This window comes from Spermophilus citellus (assembly GCF_964194105.1).
Source record: "Spermophilus citellus genome assembly, chromosome: 2".
Taxonomy (NCBI): Eukaryota; Metazoa; Chordata; class Mammalia; order Rodentia; family Sciuridae; genus Spermophilus; species Spermophilus citellus.
In genome coordinates this window covers 1473822-1498776 of record NC_138183.1, presented here as the reverse complement: position 1 = coordinate 1498776, position 24955 = coordinate 1473822, and the positions used below count along the sequence as shown (strand labels likewise).

The 24955-nt window shown below is 55.0% G+C and overlaps 3 protein-coding genes across 11 annotated transcripts in view; 1 reads left to right on the top strand and 2 right to left on the bottom strand.

Moving 5' to 3' along the window:
• On the top strand, positions 1 to 11449 carry PMPCA (peptidase, mitochondrial processing subunit alpha). The gene is made up of 14 exons (XM_081278915.1): positions 1 to 119; positions 828 to 1030; positions 1420 to 1499; positions 1827 to 1909; positions 3196 to 3290; positions 4567 to 4667; positions 5098 to 5361; positions 5964 to 6056; positions 6136 to 6254; positions 6368 to 6458; positions 6546 to 6608; positions 8000 to 8144; positions 9327 to 9544; positions 10158 to 11449. The coding sequence occupies exons 1-13, from the start codon at positions 52 to 54 to the stop codon at positions 9494 to 9496; spliced, it is 1575 nt and encodes a 524-aa protein (XP_081135041.1). The 5' UTR covers positions 1 to 51; the 3' UTR covers positions 9497 to 9544; positions 10158 to 11449.
• INPP5E (inositol polyphosphate-5-phosphatase E) lies at positions 11364 to 20568 on the bottom strand. 4 transcript variants are annotated; one of them, XM_081278914.1, is made up of 12 exons: positions 20411 to 20568; positions 19776 to 20153; positions 19142 to 19196; positions 16365 to 16488; positions 15678 to 15775; positions 14894 to 15018; positions 14573 to 14692; positions 14276 to 14383; positions 13632 to 13793; positions 13451 to 13566; positions 12769 to 12905; positions 11364 to 12370 (listed from the first exon to the last, which is right to left on the bottom strand). In XM_081278914.1, the coding sequence occupies exons 2-12, from the start codon at positions 19963 to 19965 to the stop codon at positions 12238 to 12240; spliced, it is 1368 nt and encodes a 455-aa protein (XP_081135040.1). In that variant the 5' UTR covers positions 19966 to 20153; positions 20411 to 20568; the 3' UTR covers positions 11364 to 12237. The 4 variants fall into 4 exon arrangements, 3 of the variants coding, with proteins under 3 accessions (XP_081135040.1, XP_081135038.1, XP_081135039.1); XR_014020385.1 differs by adding an exon at positions 12465 to 12629 and having other exon boundaries at positions 12233 to 12370; positions 19142 to 20153; XM_081278912.1 differs by having other exon boundaries at positions 19142 to 20153.
• Positions 20569 to 20812: 244 nt separating this feature from the next.
• SEC16A (SEC16 homolog A, endoplasmic reticulum export factor) overlaps positions 20813 to 24955 on the bottom strand; it is a 33725-nt gene continuing 29582 nt past the window's right edge. For 4 of the 6 annotated variants that reach the window (XM_081278905.1, XM_081278908.1, XM_081278909.1 and 1 more), the window contains 2 exons: positions 23748 to 23825; positions 20813 to 21033 (listed from right to left, as the gene is read on the bottom strand). In XM_081278905.1, the coding sequence (XP_081135031.1) occupies positions 20962 to 21033; positions 23748 to 23825 (150 nt within the window). In that variant the 3' untranslated portion in view covers positions 20813 to 20961. Of the gene's footprint in view, positions 21034 to 21186; positions 22278 to 22313; positions 23826 to 24955 lie in introns of those variants that run through there. The other 2 variants (XR_014020384.1, XM_081278907.1) reach the window with 2 other exon arrangements.

Genomic DNA, 24955 nt, shown 5'->3' with positions numbered 1-24955 from the left:
GGGCGGGGCGCGTGCCTGAAGCGGAAGTGACGGCAGAAGCGCGGGGGCGCGATGGCGGCGACGGTGCTGGTGGCTGCGCGGCTGCTGCGCGGCGTCGGGGCCGGAGGCCCGCGGCCCAGGTGAGCCGCGCGGTCGTCCCGGGCGGCCGGGGCTGGCTCCCCCGCGGTTCATGCCGGGGCGGTAGGCAGGGGCGGTCGCTGAGCCCAGAAGCGTCGGCGGTCGGGAAGGAGCGCTCGGTGACCGTTGAGCTGCAAGACGAAGAGGGGAGTCGTCATGCTGCGGGGCAGGCCTGGGGACAGAGAACTGGGGCTTGGTGGGTGGTGAGCAGGCGCCAAGACCGGAGGGGCTTGGCGAGCCGGAACTAGCCCAAGGGGGAACCCGAGTAGGTGCTACCAGGGCCTTCGGGGCCAGGTAGGGGCCGCGGCTTCCGTTAGACTAAGAGGACGCTGCCCCGGTTAGCTGCAGCTCAAGGGACTTCCTGTTGGAAGCCTGTTTCCCGGTGGTAGTCGTGAAGACCCGGAAAGCGCAGCCTCCCGGCCTCCGGCCCTGTAACTGAGCCAGGATCTCGATCACTCTTTTGTGTACTCAATGCAGAATTTTTGAGACTGCTGAGGAAGGGATGTTTCAGGTTTTTTTTTTTTTTTTTTAGGAAAGTTATTTTAATAAATGACTTAGTGAATTAATGCTAACAAAATATTTAAAAGATAATTTGATGAATCTTCAGAAACGGGGATGTTGACTTTTAATGTGGACAGAACATGACTGCACAGAAGCAGTCTTCACAAGTGCACCGCCTTGAGTTTGTTGTAACTGGGCTTTTCCTCTAGGTTTGGACCCTCTGCACACCGACAGTTTAGTAGCGGAGGCGCCTATCCCAACATCCCTCTGTCTTCTCCCTTACCTGGAGTACCCAAGCCTGTATTTGCTACAGTCGATGGACAGGAAAAATTTGAAACCAAAGTTACCAGGCTGGATAATGGGCTTCAAGTGGCATCTCAAAATAAGTTTGGACAGTTTTGTACAGTAGGAAGTAAGTACTATGGTGTGCTGCAAGTGTTCCCTGGTATTTTAATGTGGCATGCTTTTGTTTATTGTTGGTTGTAATTAGCATGTCATGTTTAGAGTGGAAGCATGTTACAAGCCTGAAAACTTCACCAAAATATGACTGCCAAGTGTCCATTTTGGGTGGTAACATTTAGGGTATAGTCCTCCCCCCAACTTTGACCTTTCTATGATTTGTAAGTTTTCATCTCAGTGTAGGATTTCACAGTGTGACAGTGTGTATATCTGTAAGGATGGTGAGCATGTTTATTACCTTCACGAAGTTTTGACTTAAATCATAGTCTCAGCTTTGAACAGTTTGTCTTACTTAGATTTCCTATTTAACATTTAACCTGTCCATTTACTTTTTGTCACCAGTTCTTATTAATTCAGGATCAAGATATGAAGCGAAGTATTTTAGCGGAATTGCTCACTTTTTGGAAAAATTGGCATTTTCGGTCAGTGTTCAGTTTGTTTGGTATTTCATGTGTGCGTGCGGGCGTGTACTGAGGATCAAACCTAGAGCGTTATGCATGCTGGGCAGGTGCTCTACCACTGAGTTATGCCCTCAAGCACTCAATTTGGAATTTTTGAGGCTGCTGAGGAAGGGGTATTTCAGGTTTTCTTTTTTTAGGAAAGTTATTTTAATAAATGACTTAGTGAATTAATGCTAACAAAAGATTTAGAAGATAATTTGTATGTTTTGGAAATGAAATTACTTTTTTTTTTTTAAACTTTGTTTTTGGGATTTGGATTCTTTAAGTTTTCTTATTTACTTTTACTAGTCTACTGCTCGATTTGACAACAAAGATGAAATTCTGCTTACTTTGGAAAAGCACGGGGGTATCTGTGACTGCCAGACCTCAAGGTACTGTCTTTTATGTGGAGACTTACTCTGTGACCATGTGGAACTGCCCTTCTCATCCTTGGTCAGAGGCCCACTGAGCCCCTCCCATCAGAGAGGCTAAGGAGATTAGTGGTGAGAAAGGAGCCCTGGCCAGGACACAGAGTTGGGTGAAGAAAGGGGGCAGAACACAGGTGACATGTCTTACATGGAGAAGCAGTACCTGGAAGAACACTTGCCTATCACTTTAGTGAGGGTATTGGCTGTTGTCAGAGCAGCCCTGTGCCTGGGATGCTTACAAATAAAGCAGAGGGCCACATACAGCGCATGGGCACAAGAGCTGAGGGTGGTGGGTGTCCCACAGTGACAGACACAGTCTGGAATGGGGAAAGGAATCATGGGAAAGGAGGCGTTGGGATTGTTTTTGAAGGGGTCTGCTAGACGGATGAGGTAGGGCCATGCCACAGCCCAGCATAGCCGAGGCACCAGCTGTGTTTGTTGTATAGCCGGAAAATAGGTGTGGAGACATGAGGATTGGGCTTTGCCTGCCAGCTGTGGAGCACGCTCAGACAGTTCTGGGCCATATCAGGTGATGCAGACAGATCATGGATTATTAAAAATGGTTGATTATTTAAACCTGAATGTGAAAAAATTACATAAAAGACAAACACTAAGAATTCAGTTAGTAAGGAAGAAGCCTAGTGTTCAGGTCCTCCATGTCTTTGCCTCAAGCTTCCTACTCCTCCCGTGTAAATCCTCTCTTGGTCAGGCAGGCCCCTTTCCTGACTCAGATGCAGCCCACTCTCCAGCTTAGGCAGTGGAGCTGCAGACCACCCACTTCTCAATGTGGGGCCTTGTTCTGAGTAAGAGTCCAGCTGGACAACAGGCTCAGTCCCCAAGCTGTTGAGGCTGAAGCACGTTCACATGTTGACCAGTGGGTTGCTCAGCAAGGCTTAGAAAGCATAGGATAAAGCGCTTCTCCTTTCAAGACAATGTGGCTTGTAAAAACCTTGGTAGGATTGGCTCCATTTGATTCAATAGTGTCCTTTACTGAAGAGCTTCCCTTGCCTGCCGCTGTGGCTCTTCTTGCTTGGACTCCATGCCCTAGGGAGAGGGAAGAGAAAAGGCTGGGTGTAGCTTGGGAGCAAGTGCTTGCCTCGCTTGCTCGAAGCCCCAGGTTCAGTCCCCTGTACCATATAAAAAGAGGAAAAGGAAGTGTCTGTTGGTTTTTAACCAAATGATGGAAAGTCCCTGCTGATGAGGAAAGCTTGAGAGCCTGACCCCAGAACCTGACATTGCTGTCTTCCCAGAGATACCACCATGTATGCTGTGTCTGCTGACAGTAAAGGCCTGGACACTGTGGTCGGCTTGCTGGCTGAGGTGACTCTGCACCCCCGCCTGACAGGTATGGATCTAGTAAGCACGTGGTCAGGGTGGTGGGGAGCCAGAGGGACTATTAAAGGGCCACACCTGGGAGGAACAGCCCAACATTATTGGTACAGTTTCACTGGGGATGATGCTGGTGAGGCTGGGGTTGTAGCTCTGTGGCAGAGTGTGTGCTTTGCATGCACAAGGCCCTGGATTCAATTCCCAGAACCAAAATGAAGAGGAAAAAAATCCTTGGCACTGGGTACCATGGCACACACCTGTAATTCCAGCAGCTCAGGAGGCTGAGAAAGGATTGCAAGTTCAAAGCCAACCTCAGCAACGGCGAGGCACTAAGAAACTCAATGAGACCCTGTCTGTACATAAAATACAAAATAAGGCTGGGGGTGAGGCTCAGTGATTCAGTGCCCTTGAGTTCAATCCCTGGTACCAAAAAAAGAAAGAAAAATCTTTGGCATCTTAGGGCTTAGTGCTTTGACTCATCTCTCTAGGCCCTTTGAGATTTTTAGTGAAATTTCAGAAATGTTCAAGTCATGTGCAATGACTTGGGAGGCTGAGGCAGAAGGATTGCAAGTTTAGGTTAGCCTGGGCAACTTAACAAGACCCTTAGCAACTTAGTGAGACCCTGTCTCTAAATAACAAAAGGGCTGGGGATGTAACTCAGTGGCAAAGTAACCATGGGTTTAATCCTCAGCATCAAAAGAAAAAAGAAATGCTCTTTAAACTTACCCTTAAACACCTTGACTGGCACACTATCAGAATTTTTCATGGTGGCCACCATTGTCCTTGGCCTTGCAGATGGACTTGCAGGACCTGAAGTTCCAGCAGGGAGGGGTGCAGGTTGTCCTAGAGATCTGGCAGGTACTGTGTCAGCAGCGGGCCTCAGTGCCCTGAGGCCAGGGTCCTGCCCTAAGATCCTCTTGACCGTGGCAGCTGATGGAATGGCACCCTGACCTGGGTCTGTGTCTGTTTCCTAAGTGCCTTTGTGCTGGGCCTGGTGTCCTTACAGCTGTGCCTTGACACTCAGGTCAGGTGTCTTCAGGGCCTTTTACAGGTGAGGCAGCAGAGGTGTGGATCATATTCAAGTGACTGCTTCATGGCAGAGGGGTCAATAGGTCCTGGTTTCTGCTTTCTGTTTGCCTGGCCTTCCCTTCACTCACTTGGGTACCCTCGGGCTGCCCCTTGATGGAGGCAGAGGCACCATTATGCCACCAACACAGAACCTCTGCCCCACTCTGCTGCCTGGGGCACGTGCCGCCGTGCAGACTGAACTTTGTCTTTGGGTTCCCTTGCAGATGAAGAAATAGAGATGACACGGATGGCTGTCCAGTTTGAGCTGGAGGACCTGAACATGCGACCTGACCCTGAACCACTTCTCACTGAGATGATTCATGAAGTAAAACATGAACCCACATGTGCCCGTATTCTCATGGGGGCTTCTCACACATGGGTGGGTGGGAGGTCCCTGCTGTTGTCCTCACAGGTTATGGAACAGTTGAGACGTGGTCTTTAATTATTTTATGGTGCTGGGGATTGGACTCAGGGCTTGTGCTAGGCAAGCACTCTACTGTGGAGCTTCAGCCCCAACCTCCTACAGGACAGTCCTGATGTCTGAACCTGCAGTGTGATGTTTGCGTCTTCCACTTCCAACAGTTACAAAACCTTTACTATTTTTGTCTGTAGAATGACCCTCCTATTTTGCTCTTTTTGTGAGCTGCTACTGCCAGACTGCAGCTGAACTCCCCAGCCTGCATTGGGTTTTCCAGAGGTTGAGCTGGAACCGCCTACATTCTCTGTGTGTCTGTTTCCCTTCGTCCCCCTCTCAGGCTGCGTACAGGGGGAACACTGTGGGCCTCCACCGTTTCTGCCCTTCAGAAAACATAGCCAAGATTGACCGAGAAGTGCTCCATTCTTACCTGAGGAACTACTACACCCCTGACCGCATGGTTCTGGCTGGAGTGGGAGTCGAACATGAGCATTTGGTGGAATGTGCTGAAAAGTACCTGCTTAGAGCCCAGCCAGCCTGGGGGAGTGCTGGGGCTGTGGAGGTGGACAGATCTGTAGCGCAGTACACCGGGGGGATTGTCAAGGTAGTGATGGGAACTCTGGGGATCTTGCACTTTGCATTTCTCTGGCATGTGCTTTTGGTGTATTGTGGGTTTGTTTGCTTGTTTACAGGGGATTAAACCCAAGGGTGCTCTTCCACTGACCTCCATCCCCAGTCCTTTTTTGGGGGGAGGGGTACCAGGATTTGAACTGAGGGCCACTCGGCCACTGAACCACATCCACATCCCTATTTTGTGTTTTATTTAGAGACAGGGTTTCATTGAGTTCCTTAGCACCTTGCTTTTGCTGAGGTTGGCTTTGACCTTGCCACCCTCCTGCTTCTGCCTCCTGAGCTGCTGGGATTATAGGCCTGTGCCGCTCCATCTGGCTTTCCCTAGTCCTTTTTGATATAGGGTCTTATTAAATTGCTAAGGCTGGGATCACAGGTATGCATCCTGCCCCGTGGTGTTTGTATTTACACTCTTAGTTTAGTGTACAGTGTAGTCCCACGACAGAACAGACACATCCTATTTTTGAAGGAGTTCATCAGGTCTCAGTTGAGCCTCAGGACATTTGAGCACAGCGTGTACTCACTGCCAAGTCTTCACTGGATTTCTGCATAACACTCGTTTGCTCTTGATTACAGCTAGAGAGAGACATGTCCAACGTCAGCCTTGGCCCAACACCTATCCCAGAGCTCACACACATCATGGTGGGGCTTGAGAGTTGCTCCTTCCTGGTGAGTGCAGTCCTGGGTCAGGCAGCATTACCGAGGAGGCGAGTCTGCCCTGGCCTAAACGCTGTCCCCGTCCTTGCAGGAGGAAGATTTTATCCCTTTTGCTGTGCTGAACATGATGATGGGAGGAGGGGGCTCCTTCTCAGCTGGTGGGCCAGGCAAGGGCATGTTCTCCAGGCTCTACCTCAACGTGCTCAACAGGTTGGTGGCCTTCAGTGGACAGGGCTGTTCTTAGGCTGCCATGTGTCTGGACCAGTTTCCCGTGGCCTGGCACTGGCCATACACTTTTGCCCAGCCACCCCATGTTCCCTCAGGCACCACTGGATGTACAATGCGACCTCCTACCATCATAGCTACGAAGACACTGGCCTCTTGTGCATTCATGCTAGCGCCGACCCAAGACAGGTGAGGCGTAGCCAGCAGCCCGCAGACCAGGGTCTTGCTTGTGGGGTCAGCAGGCTGATGTGCACCCTCATCTCCTTCTCTTTGTAGGTTCGGGAAATGGTAGAAATTATCACAAAGGAATTTATTTTGATGGGCGGAGCTGTGGATGCAGTGAGTAAGCCTGGAGCCATTTCCAATCTTTACCTGCCATCAGATGGTGAGAGAGCCACGTGGAGGAGCAGCCAGCAGTGGGGCTTGTGCTGGCTGGCTCCACTCCGGAGCCTCCTGGCCAGTCCTGAGGGGAGTCTGCATACTCCTCAGCTGCCCCAGGGAATGGTGGTGAATTCAAGCAGTGCCATATCAGATGGGTGCCCCTTTTCCAGCTGTTTATGCCTGAACATAAGTTTCTGTTGCCTTCTGTGGGGATATGGGAGATTGAATTCAGGGCTGCTCTTTCACCGAGCTGCACCCCTAGCCCTTTCTTATTTTGAAATAGGGTCTCACTCAGTTGCCCAGACTGGCCTTGAGCTTGTAATCCTCCTGCTTCAGCTGCTTGAGTCGCTGGGAGGTCAGATGTTACAGGGCCTAGCTTATCCACTGATTTTGTTTAGTTTAATTTTTGATATCTCACCTTGATGTTTGGAAGCCTCGTTGCTTTTTGGACCAAATAAGCCAATTTGTGCCCAGGTGGGGAAGCCTGCCATGTCACCAGTCCATACCTGCATAGCAATGGACATTGTGCCTGCCTCTGAGCGTCTTGCAGCACAGCCTGGCCTTCAGGCTTTCTCTCTTACTGTGCCCACACATGCATTTTTAAGTCAGAAAATAAGCATTATTTCAGATATAATATGCTTGCAGATCAGCACTCTTCATTTTCATTTGTATCTCAAAAAATAGTTTTCCACTTAGGTGAAGTCAATTTGACATAAATTTATGGTGTTATTTGCTTGAAGTTGTGAAAACTGAAAATACCTGTGTTAGTGAGGAATTATTTTAGTTAAGATGGCTTATAGCAGCCCTCTGTGTTACTGTGTTTCTTAGAGCATGGTGGCTCCCAGGCCCATTCGCACATCGACTTCTTGCCACTCTGACCTGTTCCTCCATGGAACTGATCCTCTAGAGCCACAATTTAAGTTCATGTCTAGTCAGGGCTTCTTGGACCCCATGCGGGAGAGTCTGCGCCCAGGACATATTTTGCATTTTCTCATTTTCCTCCTACTCTTGTTGTATGCCAGGTTTGGAGCCCTAATTGGGTATTTCGTGTTCCCCACATGCTGCGATTTGGGCAAGAGATAAAGGAGAATCAGGGGCACACTTCTCTCCATCATGAGCATGGCAGAGGCTTTCTCAGGTGCAGCTCCTGCCCAGAGAACTTGGTGGCTGAGCCTGGCTGAGTGTGCTGGTGACCCAGGCCCAGACATCTCTCTGTCTCTTGTATTCATTACTGCATACAGGGAAGACCTTTGTGCTGGGACACATTCTCACCAGCCCCTCTTCCAGTTTGTGGCGACTACTGGTGATCAGGTGGGTAACTGAGTAATAGCATATGACCCGACCCTCAGGTGGAGCTGGAGCGGGCCAAGACACAGCTGATGTCGATGCTCATGATGAACCTGGAGTCCAGGCCTGTCATCTTTGAGGACGTGGGGAGGCAGGTACTGGCCACTCGCTCCAGAAAGCTGCCCCATGAGCTGTGCACGCTCATCCGTGAGTACACGCTCTCAGCCAGTAGCCTCCACAGCCTAGGCTGAACTCAGATGAGGCTATGCCCCACTATAGAGGGATAGTTGGGTGTCCCTTGTGGACATGGCTGCCCTGCCCACGGCTGGTCCTTGCCAGGTGACTTTGGCAGGGAGTCAAAGGGCTGGGGTGCATATTTGCTTCTAGTCTCACCCCGTGTCAGCTGGCACTTCAGCACCTGACCTAGCCTGGAAGGGGTGGTTGTCAACGTGGGTTTTCAAGGAGGACCAGTGGCTGAAAAGTGCCAAGGGAGCAGTGCATTGTGTAGCAGTAGTGCCTTGGGTCAGCGCCTGCGCTTGAGGGTCTGGCAGGTGCCTCAGCACACATTTTATTTGCGGCGGCTTTTCTGGGGTCAGCTAAAGCCAGGCACAGTGTGCTTGTTAGGGGGGAGGTGTCTCCATGTGAGTTGCCTTGGGTGTGAACTCAGTGGAGATGTGTGTGGTTCGTGAGCAGTGTGAACACCAGGACTTTGAAACCCGAGGGAGCAGCAGTCACAACACCCTTGAGGTTGGAACTTGCCAGCTGGGAACGAACATGACCTTTGTCCCCCACACTGGAAGGCAGGCGGGCAGGCACTGAAGGGCATGCTGACCAAGCATTACCTGCTGGCATCACCTGTTTCAAGGAGACTGCCATCCTGTCCTCCTGGGGTTGGCCTCCTGCTGGGGAGAGGCACCTGCCCTGCCTTCCTTTAGGACCATCCTCGAGTGTGCTGGTGTGGTCTCGGGTCTTGTCTTCTGTAGACAGGCTGCCTGCTTGGTGTGCTCCTGGGCAGTGGTGTTCTTCACATGGGTCTTGGTGGCTTCTGGACCCTCTTTGAGGGTGGCTCCTGCAGAGGTGCAGCCCCGAGGAGTGCAACCTCCTCCTTGGACCCCTTGCAGATGTGCCCACTGGATAGGCAGTCCTTATTCTGGGAACGGCGCCTCTGTTGAAGTAGGCATGCCATCGCGACATTTCCCATTTGCTAAGAAAAGCTTGCACTGTCATTTTGACCGTCTTGCCCTTGTCCACCCTGCTGCTGCTGGACCCTCTGGAGCCCTCAGCAGCCCCCCAGATGCTGGGAGCAGTGAGCCCCTCAGCCATATGGTGGTGGTGGCTTTGTGGGGAGCTGCTTGTGCTTGCCTGACATCGTCGCTCACTCTACACCAGGCAATGTGAAGCCAGAAGATGTCAGGAGGGTTGCGTCTAAGATGCTGCGTGGGAAACCTGCTGTGGCCGCCCTGGGGGATCTGACCAACCTGCCCACTTACGAGCACATCCAGGCAGCGTTGGCCAGCAGAGATGGGCGACTGCCGCGAACTTACCGGCTCTTTCGGTAGAGACCTCCAGGATCTTCAGGGACCCCAGCTGCAGGGAGGTGTCTCCATGTGAGTTGCCTTGGGTGTGAACTCAGTGGAGATGTGTGTGGTTCGTGAACAGTGTGAATACCAGGACTTTGAAACCCAAGCGAGCAGTAGTCACAACACCCTTGAGGTTGGAATTTGCCAGCTGGGAACGAACATGACCTTTGTCCCCCAAGCTGGAAGGCAGGTGGGCAGGCATTGAAGGGCACGCTGACTGAACAGAGCAGAAGCAGTTGAGCCCGTTCCTGCTAATAAGATGGTGACTGTCTCTTATCCTTCTGCTCTCCCTCACCCTCTAGCACAAGGGTGCTGGGAAAGGCCCTTGGTAACCTGCTCTAGGAGGAATCACCCAGTCCAACCCAGTGTCTCAAAGCCTCTTGCCCCAGGGTATCAGTGAGTGCAGGGCTGGGGCTGCTTGTACTTGAGGGCCGGTGGTAACTGATGTTGGCAGCAGAGGGAGGGGGATGGCATGCAGTGTGCTGCTGCACGGATGGGAGCAGTCCCCAGGTCTGCAGAGCCAGGAAGCGTGGCCCTTTCTTAGTGCAGATAGAGGGACTGCACGTCTCAAGGGAGTTGGGCTTCTGGGCATGCTTGTGAATTGGCTTCTGAGTGTGCTTGTTGAATTCTTTTCCTGTAGTCACTGCACTCTGGACACCTGGAACCTTCGCCCTGGGCGTCCAGTGGAAGGGTCTGCTTGATGCCTGCTGGTGGGAACGCAGTCAACTGGGACTGGAGCCTGGGGATGTCCCAGTGTGCCTCAGGTGACTGTTCTCGCTGGAAGGATGCCACTGCAGGTGCCCTGAGCACCTGGGGCAGAGCAGGGGCGCTGGCCTAGGTCCTCAACAACTGCTGAGCAATCCCTCACCCTGGGAGCCTAACCACATACCCACTAGGCTGCTCTTCTCAGGGTCTGTGCCCCGCATCACCAGTCCTTCCCATTCCCTCCTCTCAGCCTCCCTGGCCATACCCCTTTTCTGTTCATCTTCCCTTTGCCACTAACTTGCACCTCAAAGTCACCTTCATGGGCACTTCCTGAGGTAGGTTGTGTAGTTGGTCCTGAACTCTTGAGAACTCTGGTAGCCAGACAGGGGCTGGCTACACCTGGACTCTTGCTGAAGGACAGTGTGTGTTTGAGAGAACAAGAGCCATTTTAAAAACCACCATCATGCCTAGTCCTTACTTGGTTCTTTATGAAGCCTCTTTTCCATAATTCACCAGCTTCATTTATATTATATTGATTTGAATTTTTTATTGGACTAATTTGCCATGTGAAATGTTCATCTAAATGTATCAAGTCCATCAGTATGCTCTTGACCTCTGACCTTGTTAGGCTCAGCACTCTCCAACTCAGGCCAGACTAAGACAGAGGCACCAGTGGCAGAAATGGCCTGAGAAAGAACCTATAAAACCTTCTTCCTTCCAAGGCTGGCTCCACAGGAATCTTACTAACAGAAATTTCAGTTCATTGATTTGGAACTTGAGATTCATTTGAGCAAAATACACATGCAGACCATTGAATTTTTATTGAAGTGGAATGGTGGGCGCTCTCCCGCTTTATCAGAAACATTGGTGCGTTGCTTTAAAGTTTATATCCCATATTTTGGAAGCTGATATTAATAGAAGTCTTAGTGTTCGCTGGGATTGCTCGTGGCTTCAGCCCAGTCCACCCGAGTCTTCCCCTCGCGTTGCCTCTGGCCTGCAGGAGGAATGCTCAGCAGGGACTGGGACAAGACTGTCAGCAGTTGCGAGCCGAGTCAATTTCCTGCCTTTGTGTTCCATGGCCTTTTAAAACAAGAACACTGTAAGAATAGGGTGTGCACACAGACTTTCTTTCCAACATTCAGTTTTGGGCCAAAGAGTTTTTAAGATTTTATATATGCATTTATTTAAAAATATAAATATGGAAAAATAAATAATTTAAAGACTAGAGTGGATGTCCCTAGATCTCTGTACATTCAAGGCTATATCTTGTCAAGAATATAAGACTCAAAGGGCAATGATGTGGTCAAAGCCCTCTTTAAGGAACGGAGTCCCCAGCTAGGCTTCCCTGCCCAACCTGTGTCCAGGGCAGGAAGTACCACCTCTGTTAATACCACCCTGTGGCTGATGTCACAAAAGCAGATGGTCTGCTGATCACTAAAAGGGAGGCAGCACATAGCTGGGCTTGGCCTCTGGAGGGAGGGGAGGTGGCCCTCACTCAGCTGGGGGTGGGGGAGATAGGATCAGCACATGGGCCTCAGCCCAAGGAAGAGAGGGCTCAAGGCCTGGGAGAGGGCAACTGTCATGACCCCAACATGGCCTCAGCATGCTGTAGGGCAGACCCAGGGCCTGACCCCCATACACCTGTGTGGAGAGGAAGGGCCCAGCTTGTGTGGGACATAGAAACTGGCTCTGGGTGTAGAGCCGCAAATGAAGGAATGGAGGGAGAGGCTGTGACACTAGGCAGGTCCTCTGCCACACTCCAGAGCATGGGAGTTTCAATACCCTGAGAAGCCCCCCAAGTGCCTGTGGGGACAAGTCTTAAGTACAGGCTCGCCCAAGTAAGTGAAGGCAGCTTTCTTCCCGGGATGCACAGTCTGGCCTGGGAGTTTCTTGGTGAGAAAGTAGGGCAGCCCTAGTAGCAGTGCGTCAGGACCCCAGAATGAATGACAGGTGTCAGGAGCACACACTGCAGTCTTCTCCAGCCGCTCTAGGTCAAAGGTCCTCCTCTAACAACTTCAGGAAATGGTGCAGATGGCACTGGAGTCCTGATTCTTTATTGCTTGCTGCTTCTGAATTTCTTTTGAAATCCGTCTTTTAATTCCTATCAAGTACAGTTCTCGGTCAAACTTGCCAGCAGCTAGTGGAATGCTGTGAGGGAGAAGCAGTGTTAGGAATGTCTCAGCTCCCTAGCACAGGTGCCATCCTGGACCAGGGTGCCCCCTGGATGGAGCCTCAGGGCTACCTGAGGGTTACGGCCTCCAGGCACCAGGCTGCCAGCCACACTGCCCTTCAGAGCTGGCTCTGCTTCTCCCTGGGGCCCACTGGGAGAGACGGCAGCCAATCTGGAAGACTTCACTCCTAAAGCCTCCTCCCTTTCCTTGGTCCTGAGGATACTGGGAGCAGCTTCCTAGACAGCAACTTCACATTGGACCCCAGGGGCTGCCAGCACCCCACCCACCTTGCCTGTTGCAATGCATGTTACTGCACCTGCCCAGCCCAAGCCACAGCCAGAGCCTGGGAGGGAGCCGGGCACAGGGGATACTCACTTATCTCGGCCAGGCCTCACTTTCACCCGGAAAAGGCCATAGACAGGGCGGTGGTCAGATGTCTTAATCCCAGGGCAGGAAGAGTACTTCACAGGACAGATGTCGCCCTTATGGCGGCTTCTGTACAAGACCCGGTCCTTCAGAAGAGACGGCAGAAGCAGGAGCACTGAGGAGGTGCCATTCTGCTGCAGGCCTGGCCTGCCTGCCTCTGCCCAGCTGTGTCCCATAGCAACCCTCCAGCCACGACCCTCAAGCGCTTTACTGCCGGGGTTCTAGAGACCTATGGGGTGGTGCCTGCTTCCTCCTGGCCCTCTAGGAGCCATCAGACACTGCCTTGCCCCCACAGCTGCCCCAGTACTGGATCTCGGGTCTGGCAGGGAGCCGAGTTGTACAGGAGTCTCCACCTTCCCTCCAGATCCATGACTGCAGAACAAGCTGTGGCCTGGGAGAGTATGGGGCATAGGCTATCCTGGCACTCGGAGCATGTCTGAGGGCCAGCTTGCCTGTGCTTTGCAGCACCTTTGGAGGAGGGTACCATCAGTCAAAACAGACTCTGAGGTTGGGTCACTGGCCTGGCAGGCTGTGGTGTGCATGAGAGGGCTCCTGAGTGCCAGCCTGAGCAAGGCAGAAGTCATTCTCCTGAGGACATCCTGTGGAGGTAGAGGCTGGCCTGGGTGCCTACCGTGTAGGAGGGGGTCCTCTGTTTGGAGGTGCTGTCATAGGTGTCCTTCCCAATGTCAAACTTGTATGATGGGAGGAAGTGGATGTCCGGTTCCTGGAAGCCCTTGAAGATGGACCCTGCAATACAGGCTAGCTCAGATCAGCACAAGCCCACACGTTCTGGCCAGCCCCAGGCTGCTCACCTTTCTTCATCTCCTGGATGAGCTGGTCATGCTGCAGCAGTGCCGGCACATCCACATCCAGGCCCTGCTTCAGGATGGCCTCCACAGCCGTGCGTCCACCACTCAGGCGGAAGTTAAAGTCTCCAAACCAGAACACCTCATCGAACCGGGTGGTGACATCCGCTGGGTACAGGGAAAAGTGCATCCATGCTGGTCTCCCCTTCTATGGCCACAGCGACAGATGCACAAACCCCAGGCCGAGCAATGGAGCTTCTCCACCTGGGTGCCCTCCCCCAAGAATCACAGGACAGCTGGTGGGAGTGGGGGAGGCAGGCAGTGAGGTCTTCTGGTTTGTCCAGATTTGGACAGCTATAGACAAGCCAAAAGCCACCTAAGCAGTGACCCTCATAGCAAACTGGCCACTGTCTCAGACCCTCACTGCCCTGCAGGGTAGGTGGCAATGATGCAGACCCCAGCTAGCAGGTGAGCAAGCGTGGCCCAGCTGGACTTGGGGGTCTCAGAGGTCCACGCACCATCTGTGCAGCAGCACCAAGTGACTTCCTGTGATTTCCTGACCTTGACTCTCATACCCCTAAACAGTTCCTGCTAAACCATGCAGAGAACAAGCGAGGAGATGCCCGAGGCACCTGCCAAGCACAGCTCACCTGCACTGGAACGATAGGGGTTGGTGTCTGGTACATTCCTAGGCAGGGCCAGGGCTTGGATGGTTCTGGTGTAGTCCAGCAGCCGCTCGGCCACCTTCCCATCACCAGCTGTGAGGACGGAAATGGGTGGGGACATGGGTTTCTAGACACACGTCCAAGGGACCTGCCTGGCCACCCCACCCTGTCATTTGCTGTGAGGCTCTGGACAGCTCTGCCTCAATGGCTGTCCTGAGCACAGCAGGTCCTATCAAGGCAGAGTGACTCTGGGAACCAGGGCCTTGGCTGACAGCAACTCACAGGTGAAGTGGGACGTGATGAAGAGGAAGGAGGTGCCGAAGAAGGTGAAGCTGACGCCCAGGGCCCCCTTGGTCTTGATCTGGGACACAATGCGCGTCGTCACCGTGGAGCACTCCACCTCTGTGAGGGGTGGGGTGGACAGCCTCAGTGAACCTGCGCGAAGGCCCCACGCCCCCTGTGCCGGCGTGCATTCCCGTGCCTGCGTGTCACGCAGCGGTCTCCAGGGCCGAGTCCCAGAGGACCAGTACATGTGTCTGAGAGCGGCCCTGTGTGGAACCACCACCCTCTGAGTGCACCTGGGCTGTGGGACGTGGTGCCTACCTGAGCAGAACCAGATGAGGTCCCTGCGGATGAACAAGGACACGTACAGAACCCCGTGGGCGGCCGAGGACAGCAGCACGTAGCGGGGGCCCAGTGTCTCCTGGAGGCGCGTCTCCCACTCCCGCCTGTGGGAAAGGAGTAGGCGGCTGGGGTGGGGGAGCACAGCTGGAAAGCCCCCCAAAGGGCTCCTGGGGATTCCCCAGGACCGAGCTCCATCTTCTTGCACTGAGAATGGTGGATGGGCAAAAGGAAGGCCACCTCCTGGGGCTGAGGCCAAGTCCCATTCGAACAGCCTGTCTCTGTTCGAGATCTCTGTGGGACCCGCACGAGCACCTCTGTCCCACCCTCTGCTTGGCTGGGCTCGCAGGGTCTCCCTTACAGGGCCTGGTGCCCACTCCCCACGGTATGTGCCAAACAGGCCCCAGGAACTCACTGGGATGCCCACAGGCTATATCCTGTGTCAGGACGGCCAGCGATGCCCTTTGGGTCAACAAAGAGCCTGCGGAGGGCCAAAATGGCCTAAAAAAAATCCAGCACTGTTCCTTGCTACCTTTACAGCCTGGTAAGTCAACTATTGGTTTACAAAAAAATGAAAACTGCCTATCTCAAATTATCTGCATCAGTATCTGTAAAGAAACCGACTTGCATGTCCAGCCTGGCATGGAGATTAGCACATGGGGCCTCAGGCCCACAGCTTCAGACTCAGGCCTGTCTTAGCACTGCTGTCCACAAGAAGATACTGCTGGGCCTGAGGGGCTTGAAGGGGGCCCAAGCCGGTGCCTACCTGTCAGAGCAGCCCTCCTGCACCCCAATGACATACAAGTCCTGGGTGTAGTCGGCCTCGGTGGGCAGCAGGAACTCATCCAGGCTTGGCGGGAGCTCCTATGGAGAGGAGCACAAGATAGTATTACATCAAGGCCACTGGCTCCTCAGGCCTGGGCAGAAGCCATGGAGCACCTGTGCCACTACCCAGTGGTGGCTGCAGGGCACCCCTTCTGAACGAGGGAACTGAGGCTACTGCAGTTGATACCGAGGTGTGGTTTCTACATCCCATGGAGCCTTGACACCCTAGAGGCCTCATGTCTAGGCAGGCTGCTATGCCTCAGTCTTCCTCCCTGAGCACGAGCACAAGCTTGTCCATCGCCATCTCCCCACTGACCAAGGCTGTGTCTGTGACCCCCTGTGTGCTTGACGGGCATCTGGCATCTAGTCTGTGTTGCTTGCCACTAGGCCTCTCTACCCCTCAGGTACAGTCAACCTTGGCCAGGTCAGTTGTCTGGCCCCTCATGGAGCTGGTGGCCAGGGAGATGCAGGTGGGCACTAGGGGCCCTCTCAAGGGAACAGTGTGCTTTCCCTGCTCTACCTGCTCACCTCTGCTGGGACTGGCGATGGGGCATCGGGCCTCGGCTCCCAAGAGCAGAACCACACAGGAAGCAGTTGTGTCTGCTCAGGCGCCACCCTGCACTCTTACCTTCTGGCCCTGCATGTTCCAGGTGGCCACAAAGAGGGCCATGTTCCGGTCTGGGAAGTACTGGGCCAGCTCATCTGCTCCTAGCAGGGCCCCACTGGCCAGGAGACTCCCCTCCAGGTAGCTCCTGCAGAGAAGAGGCAGAATGTTTCAGTGCCCAGCCAGGAGGAGTGGCCGTAGGGACATGTTCTCGGGGCTCCCAGTCCCCGAGACTTGAGGCCAGCAGCAGGGCTGCTTGGGCCCAGAGGGGCAACACTGAGCCCCACAGAATGTTGGGACCATCTCCCCTTGAGTCCAGGTTCCCTGAGCCAGAGCACGCATGAGAACCTGCCTGCTCCGAGAGAGTGAGCTGTGCCCGCTGCTAGCCACACAGCTCCCTCCTTGAGGATGGGGACATCACTTTGGGCTGTTTTGGTAGGTAAGGTTCTGGGAGGTCACAGAAACAAAGCCAAACTCTGTGCTGAGAATAGGGCTGGGTGGACATAGTGTATTTCAGGGAGGGGCCTGGCTCTCCACTCCTCCCCAGGTCAACACAGTGGGACGGGTTAGGATAGGAAGGCAGAGGAGCCCATCTCAACCACCCAACTGCAACGGGATGGACGTCGTAGCACACCACAATGCCGCGGGGCCACAGGAAATAGCGGCAAGCCGCTGACCCTACTGCAGGTGCCCCTTGCCTCTCCTGCCACAGGGTCTGCAACACTGCCTGTAAAGACACCAGGCGTGTGCAGCTCTGTGGACCACCCGTCGGTCACAGCCGCTGGCTCTGCCACCATGGTGCAAAAGTCTCAAGGGCCACACGTGCCTTGAAAACCATCACACAGACATGGAACCTGGACGTCAGGGGATGGGCATCACTGTGAAGTATTGTAAGTTCTGATTTTCTTCTAGCCATTTAGATATGTAATCTGGTCTCTGCCTGCTACTGGTAGGACAGGCAGTGGCTAGACACACACGTGTCCCTCCACAAAGTGTCTGGACATGTCTTTCACAATGGGAGGCAAGAATCCAGTTCCTCTCTACCTGGTCCCTGCTACTGTCCCCTTAATCACAGGCCACTCTTCTCCACAATCTGGAGGGCCCATCTCCATGGACAGGGAGGCTGTGCCTGCTCTACCATTTCTGCCGAGGCCTGACCTGCTCAACCGTCCGGCCTGCCCAGGCCAGGGCCAGCCATGCTGTTTCCAATCAGTTTCCAGGCTGCATCCACCCTGCATCTGACTGCTCTGCCTCTCACATCCCTGTAATCCCATAACTTAACTTCCTTCCCACCTTGGGGGCGCCCAGCAGGCTCCAAGTCTGCCATGCCAGCCCCAGAGACACCAGGACACAAAAGCTGGTTCAGCTCCTGGGGCCTTGGCACCCCTGGTGCCTGTGGAGCTTCAGCACTAGCAAAGGTGGACTCTTCAGAGCCCTTGTTCATGGACACTGCAGGCTTCTCACGCTCTTCAAGGGCATGGCCTGCCTCTTCTGAGGCCACTTTCCCCTCATCTTCGTCCTCTCTGATCCTGCCTCAGAGACAAGCCCCAGGCGAGCAGTAGGCCTGAGATGGGGTGGGTGGGGTTGGAGTGTGCTCCTTCCTGGGGCTGGGCTAGCCATGCCACTGGCCGCTCCCTCACACCCCAGGTTCCCAATCCACCACTGTGCCCTAGCTGCACTTCGCCCTTGCCCCCTCTCAAACTGTATTTAGGGTGGGCCCTGGACTTGATGTCCTTGAGTGGCCACCTGAAGACACAGGTAGATTGGAGGGAGGCAGCCATCAGCCCTGAGGCCCTGGGAGCCCTGGAAAGAAGGGGTCCCTTCAAAGGGACCTTGTTCTGGACTTCTGCTCCAGAACTGGGAACCCTGCAGGAAGCACCTCCTGCTCTGCCTGCTCACAGTCCCTCCGCCCCAGTGCTGCAGCAGCATGGCACCTGAACACTGAGGGCAGGCAGCCCTCCTAGGACAAGACCCAGGTCCTAGGACAAGACCAGGCTCAGGAGAGGAGGCCATGGGTTTTGACAGGCTGAGCCCAAGTCGTCTGTGGGCCCTTGGTTAGGGTTACGATAGGAGTCAGGCAGACAGGAGTGACATTGGGGTGGCACTAGCCTCTTTTCAAGCTACGAAACTCTATGTAACATCACAGAGAGCCACACACAGGAACCAAGGGCCTATGCCTCCTCCAGGGTGTGACATCTCCACTCAGCTGTGAGGACAGAGCAGGGCTGGAGCACAAGCGCTGAGCAGGTCTTGAAGCAGAGCACTTAAGTCCCTGTGGTTCCAGGAATCACCAGGCTGCCGCTCCCCTGGGAGGCAGAGCCTTTTCTTGCCTGCAGCCTGTGGGTCCTGCTAACTGTCCTGCTGAAATGCCAGCCTGTGCCCAGAGCCCCCCAGGGCAGGGGACTGCAGGCAGCCTATGGCTGCCCAATGTCCCTCACACACAGTGGTTAAACAGAAAAACACTCAAGGCAGAACAGAAGGAGGCCACCTTCCACTTGGAGGACCACCAGCACAAAATGCAAGCCAGCCAGCAGAGGCATGGAGCATGGGGGCGCCATCTTTTATAAGAGCACCCTGTCTCGGTGCAGTGATCAGGCAGGAAAGTCCTGGAGGAGAGGCCCAGAGGCAGAGGGGCAGCGTGTCTGGGACGCACACCTGGCGTCACATGGGAGATGGCTGCTGAAGGGAGACCTGCCCTCTTCTCTGCCTGCACGTGAGGCATTCCTTAAGAGAATGCTTGCACAGCCTGCTCCCCAGCACCAAAACAGGCCATGGCGAGACTGCCCTCCCAGCAGCCTTACCTGCTCCGGACGTCCTTGGTGCGGATGGGCGCCAGGAGGCTGAAGGAAGACTTGGCTGAATGAAGGGAGTGGGTGTCACAGGCCAGGGGGCTCCGTGGCCGGCTGGGGCCCAGGCTGCTGTGGGCCCGTACCAGCCTGGGCTGTGTTTGGTGCTTGTGGTCGGCATGCTCGGAGTCAACCTTGTTTGCCATCCTTGGGGAGTTGGAGGCCACGTTCAGATCCGGGGTGGGTGGCGGGCGAGGGGGACACAGGATGGCCAGCCTCGGGGAGCTCCCAGCTGGGGCAGCCTCCCTGTGCAGCAACTCCAGGGAGGTGCTGATCATTCCAGAGAGACAGTTACCCCATGAAGAGGGGCTCCCACCCTCGCTGCCCACAGCCCTGTGGGGCTTGGGGATCTCCTGCAAAGATGTGCTCAGGCAGGGTGGGGGGCAACTGTGGGCCGGGGCCTGGGGGGCCATGTCCTGCTCGGAGCCCTTGTAGGGGCTGGCCCCACCCTGGGTGGCCAGGTCCTCCTGGCTCCGTGGAAAACGCCTCCTTCTCCAGCCCTTATCATCTAGGGACAGGGTCCGCTCTAGCCTGGGCCTCGTGGGGGGCTGAGGGGTGGTGGGTTTTGCCCGGGCTTGGGGGTCCTCACTGCTGATTTTTGCCGGATCGCTGAAAGAAGGCACGGGGTTCTTCTCAGGGTCCTGGCAGTGGGGAGTGGGCAGGGCCCCAGGGCTTGGGAGGAGGTCTTTGTTTGCTGCGGGAAGCCGTCCCTTGAGCATTCTGGCTTCCAGCTGCCCAGGAGCCTCTGTGTGACGCAGGCACGTGGCCTTGGTCGGCATGGTGCGGGAGCCCTCACCCAAGCAGCTTGGCCCTCTGAGAGAGCTCCTCCCTAAGTTGCCACCAACTCAGGTGTCAGGGACACAGTCGGAGGTCACGGGGAGCAGAGGAGAGAAGCTGGGAGGCCCCCCTTTGGCCTGGGGTGGTCCTTCTGGGGAGGGCAGTCCTGCATGGTTGGAGTCACCAAGGCCTGGAGGAAATCCCAGAAACCTTGCTGTTAGGGGTCCCAGGTCTCCCCAGGGAGGCGGGCCTGCTGTCCTGGAGGACTTCCGTGGTGCTGCTGGTGACAGCCAGGGACACATCCAGGAGGGGCTGGTCCGCGCTTCCTCCCTGGGCTGGGGAAGCCTGTTCCCGCCCCTGGGCCCACCTCCGGGTGCCGCGGCGACACCAGCCCTCCCGCCCCACCCGGGCCAAGTGGGGCCGACGGGCCGGGTCGCCCGGGCTCACCTGCGCCCGCCGCTCCCCGCAGGCCCTGCCGGCGCCCGAGGGCCCACCCACCGCGCCGGGCGCGGGCCGGGGAGGGCGTGGGCCGGGCCGGCCCCGGCCGCCCGCAGCAACGACCGCGCCCGCGCGGGGCTGAGCGCGGCCTGGAACGTGGCCCAGGGGTCAGTGCACGCGGCCCGCTCAGTGGTCACCCCGGCCCCGCCCCGAGCGCCACCGCCCCGCAGCCCGAGCGCCACAGCAGCGGCCCCTGGTGGCCGGAGGACCACGCCCGCCGGAGGGAGGGTGCCGCGGGCAAACGGATAGGCAGCGACGACGGAGCACCGGAGCAGCACCCATGGGACGCCCCAGGCCCAGTGTCTCCACACTAATCTCTCAGCAAACACAGGAAACCACAAAAGGTACTTGAGAGCCCAAAATAGTTTATTTAACAATTTGCATTTAGGAAAAATAGCAGCTCCCACCTCGGAGGGAGCTTCCTGGATCAAGTGGCAGGCAGTCACATCCTGAGCAGGGATGCTCTGGAGGGCGAGGGTCCGTCCCTGCAGGCACACCTCTCAGTGGTGGGAACTGGTGGGTCCAGGCACACTGGCCTGGGAAGCAGTCTGGAAACTTTCTGGGGGTCTTTCCTAGATGATGAAGTAAACCAGAAAACTGGGAAGGGCTGTGCTAATTCCACATTCTACAAACTCTACACTTAAACTCAAAAATGCCAAACCGTTTATGTTCCCCCAGCAGAACCTACCCAAATTATTACCTACTGATTTTTATAAATATTTAAATCTCCCCTTTCCTTCAGTCTCTAGATCAACAAGAATAAGGAGTTTTAAGAACAGTCGGTGAAGCCTTAAAGCTGTCTGGGAAGAGTGGGAGGCCTGGTGGGCCTGAAGCTGCTGAAGGTCTCCACTTGGGGCAGAGACCAAGGCTCCAGAGGTCTGTCGGGAAAACTCCAAGCCCCTCCCTTCAAGATGTACCAACTTGGTTGGTGCACACCAACCAAGGGGCACGGCACATGGGTGCAGCCTGCACAGCTCCTTGGCCAGGTATCTGTGCAAGCTAACACTCAGGGAGACCCACACTGGCTGGTTACATCAGCTCTTTGGGGCTCCTCCTAGTGACCAGGTCAGGCATCCCAATTAGGCTGGAAATATCTTCATTACCAGAGAGAAATGCACTCTGCAGTCAGAACCTGTCTCCCCAGCTGTGAGCACCTGTAAGGTGCGGGGCCGAGGCTCCTCTTAGGTCTTTTTTCTCAACATCCTCAAGGAATTGTAGGTTCATTTGCAATAATTGTCAGGTGGTTGGAGCAAGGCCCTGGTTTCCCAGGAGCATCGATCGCCTCATGTGGCAACCCCCATCCAGCCTTGCTTCATGGGATGTGCTCAAGAGGCTCAGAGCGTCACATTCTCAGATCACCCTAAGCAACTAGGAAAGGAACACCGTGCTTTCATGTAAAAATGAATCAGATTCACTCTATCCAGCATCTGAAAGGAACCATGGAATTAATTTTGCAATAATTCATAGAGATGGACGGTAAGGAGGAGATGCACAGTATGACCGGCTCTGAGGTACTGCCATGTCCACTGGGGGCAGGAGACCCTAGGCAGTCCGTCCAGTTCTTGGTGGAGAACAGTCATCTCAGGGTTCCAAGTGCAAATCCAAAAGGGGATGACTCTAGTTCAGTGCCGGGTATTTCCTCTGGCCAATCCTCCCTGGCCTTGAGCTCCCTGAGCTGGTGGAGGCCTGGAACAGAACAAACAGCACTGATCTGTGTGCCCACCTCCAGGACAAGCAGCACCAGGGGCCACGCAGCAGGAGGCCGGTTAGTGGGACGAGCCACAGGGACTGCTGACTCAGATCAAATGGACACTAACTGGGGAACTGTGCATCCACCCACCACCCTGAAGGCCTTGGTGGCTGCACTTGGTCATTCCTGGTACATGAGAATATACAGAGGGTTTTTTCCACAGTGGCTCATTCTGTCAGGGCCACGAGACCTGAGGCCAGTTCTGCAGAGCTGGCACAGCTGAGTGTGTGGTGAGTTGAGTGGTGGCCAGTGGCTGGTGTCTTCCCTACTACACATGGAGCAGGCCACCAGGCACCAATGGCAGAGCAGACCTTCCTCCCCCTCTTTGACACCTGCTGGACCAAAGGCAAGGGACGGGGCAAAGCTACAAGGCAAGTACAAGATGAAGTGAAAAGAAGAGAAGGAAGTGACATCATCTGAAGCTGAAAGCAGCTAGATGCAAATGTAACTGGGGACGCAGCAGTGTTGGGGGGTCACAACCTCATCTGGACAGGGCCATCAAGGGAGCACTAGCACCCCGCAGGACAAATGTGATCAAGAGCCCATGGGCCAGGTGGCCAGTTGACAACAAAGCCAGGTGAGCTTTGCATTTGGAATCCCAAGATGCCTACCCACACCTCTTCCCCTATCGCACTCCCCTTGAAATGGCAGCCAGACCACACTCCAAGGCAAGAGACTGGAGAGAGGAGAGAAGACAGAGGCAAAGAAATCAAAGAGTACTTCTGAACATTTCCCTGGAGGAGGCACACAAAGGCCAGCACACCGGGGGGTCCAGCCCACAGCATAGGCACCCTCAGCACAGAGCTAGAGGCCCCGGAGGGCACACACTTCCCTTCAAGCTTCAGAAAGGATGAAGACCCTGGAATCCCAACAGTGGGCACCAGAAAATGGCAAGAACACCTTAGATTCTAAAGAAACTGTCAGGAATTCCAACAGCCCAACCACCAGGGCAAAGGCACCCGGGCTGCAAAGTGCCCCGACAGCACCCCCAGACAAAGGGGTGGAGCAGAGGGCAACGGTGAAAGACGCCAAACCAGGGGCTCCAGCTCCAGGGTCTGCATCCCAGGATGAGGCAGGAAAGGGCCCATGGGAGCCTGCTGCCCAGAGGCCAGACTCAGCCCAGGACAGCAGTGCCATAGACACATAGGACTGAACTTGGGAAAGCCACATACCACAGGCCAGCACCCAGGGAAGGAACACAGTGCTTCCTGTGGTCCACCCAGTGCAGGGCAAGAGTTCCAGGTGGGCTGGGGGTGAGACAAACCCTAAACTCCTGAGCAGCAGGCCGAAAGAAAGCACTGAACCTGAAGAGCCCAGCAGCAATGACACAGGACAGCTCAGGAGAAAAGGGGCCAGACACCAGTCCTGAGAGAACCAAGGAAGAGAGGGACAATGGGATGGGGAGCAGCTGCCTCCTCACACCTGTGCTGTGCAACTCTGAGAGTCTGGGAAGAAGAGAGGCCTCCACTATGCAGCCAGGGTCACAAGCCAACAGGCCAGTTGGGACCGTCTCCAGGAAAGGCAAAGGTCACTCACCTGTGCCAACTGGGAAGGGCTATAGAAGGGCACAGTTCCACTGGGAGGGTTCCCTGCAGAGCAGTGGTCAGCGGGAGCCTGCAAAGCACAGAGAAGTCACCTCAGAAAGGCAGGACTACACAGCAGTTGCTGTCCAGCTGCAGACACGGGCCACTCTTCGGAAGGACTGCCAATGTTCTCAAACAGGCCACAGGAGCAGAACAGGGACAGTACTGGCAACACTGGGTGTCGTTACTGGATGGCTCACAGGGCTATCGCAAAAACAAAAGCAACATGCAGAGTGCAATGCTTTGAACTTTAGAAGACACACAGAGCGCAGCCCCGAGAGGCTGCTGGTGGTGGCCCGTCAGCTGGCAGAGGTGGAGCATGAGCAGAATCCAGGGTCTCATGTGCAGCCAAAATGTCCCTTGAGCCTCTGTGACAAGAGTGAGCCTGGCTCTCAACATACACTGAAGGTGGAGCATTCCTCCACCTCCCCAGACCAGCCGCACAATGGCCAGGAGGGCTACACTCCCACAGATGGCAGGAGACTTCCTCACACCTCACCAGCAAGAAGCCATCTTTCTTCCGAGGGCAGGCATCCTGGTCAGTGCAGCCAGGGCTGAGGCCAACTCTCTGGAAAGCCAGTGCAGAAGAAGTAGAACACAAAGCGTGTTCAAGCTTCCCCACACCGTGGGGTGGGTCTTGTCGTGGGGGTATCTGGACAGCTAACCAGGAGGGCCGGGCAGCCAAAGGAACACTCATCCCTGGTCAGTAGTGCTTGAGCAGGACCAGGTGTGTCAGTCACAGGTGCCCAGAGCAGCCCAGCACGGGCAGGCCAAAGGCAAGGCCACGAGAGCGAGATCTGGAGAAAGAGGACTGCCAGCCACAGAACCTGGTCTGCAAGCTGGCTCACTCCGTGCAATGGTGAGTCCCTGAGCTGCAGTGCAAGTGCTGCCAACAACAAGAACATACCAGAGGCAGTCATGCTCCAAGCTACAGCTCAGTTTCACAAAGCTTTGAGGCCACCAGAAACAATGTGCTTCAGATAGGGAAGATGCCCGCTAGCTTAAAATCCCTCTTTCAATCTAAAGTGTTTGTTAAGAAACAAGCTTTGGGGCTGGGGCTCAGCGGTAGAGTGCTTGCCTAGCATGTGTGAGCTGCTACTTTGGTACTACTGTCACCTTCACATCACAGAGGGGCAACTAAGGCTCTAGAGAGGTGAAGCA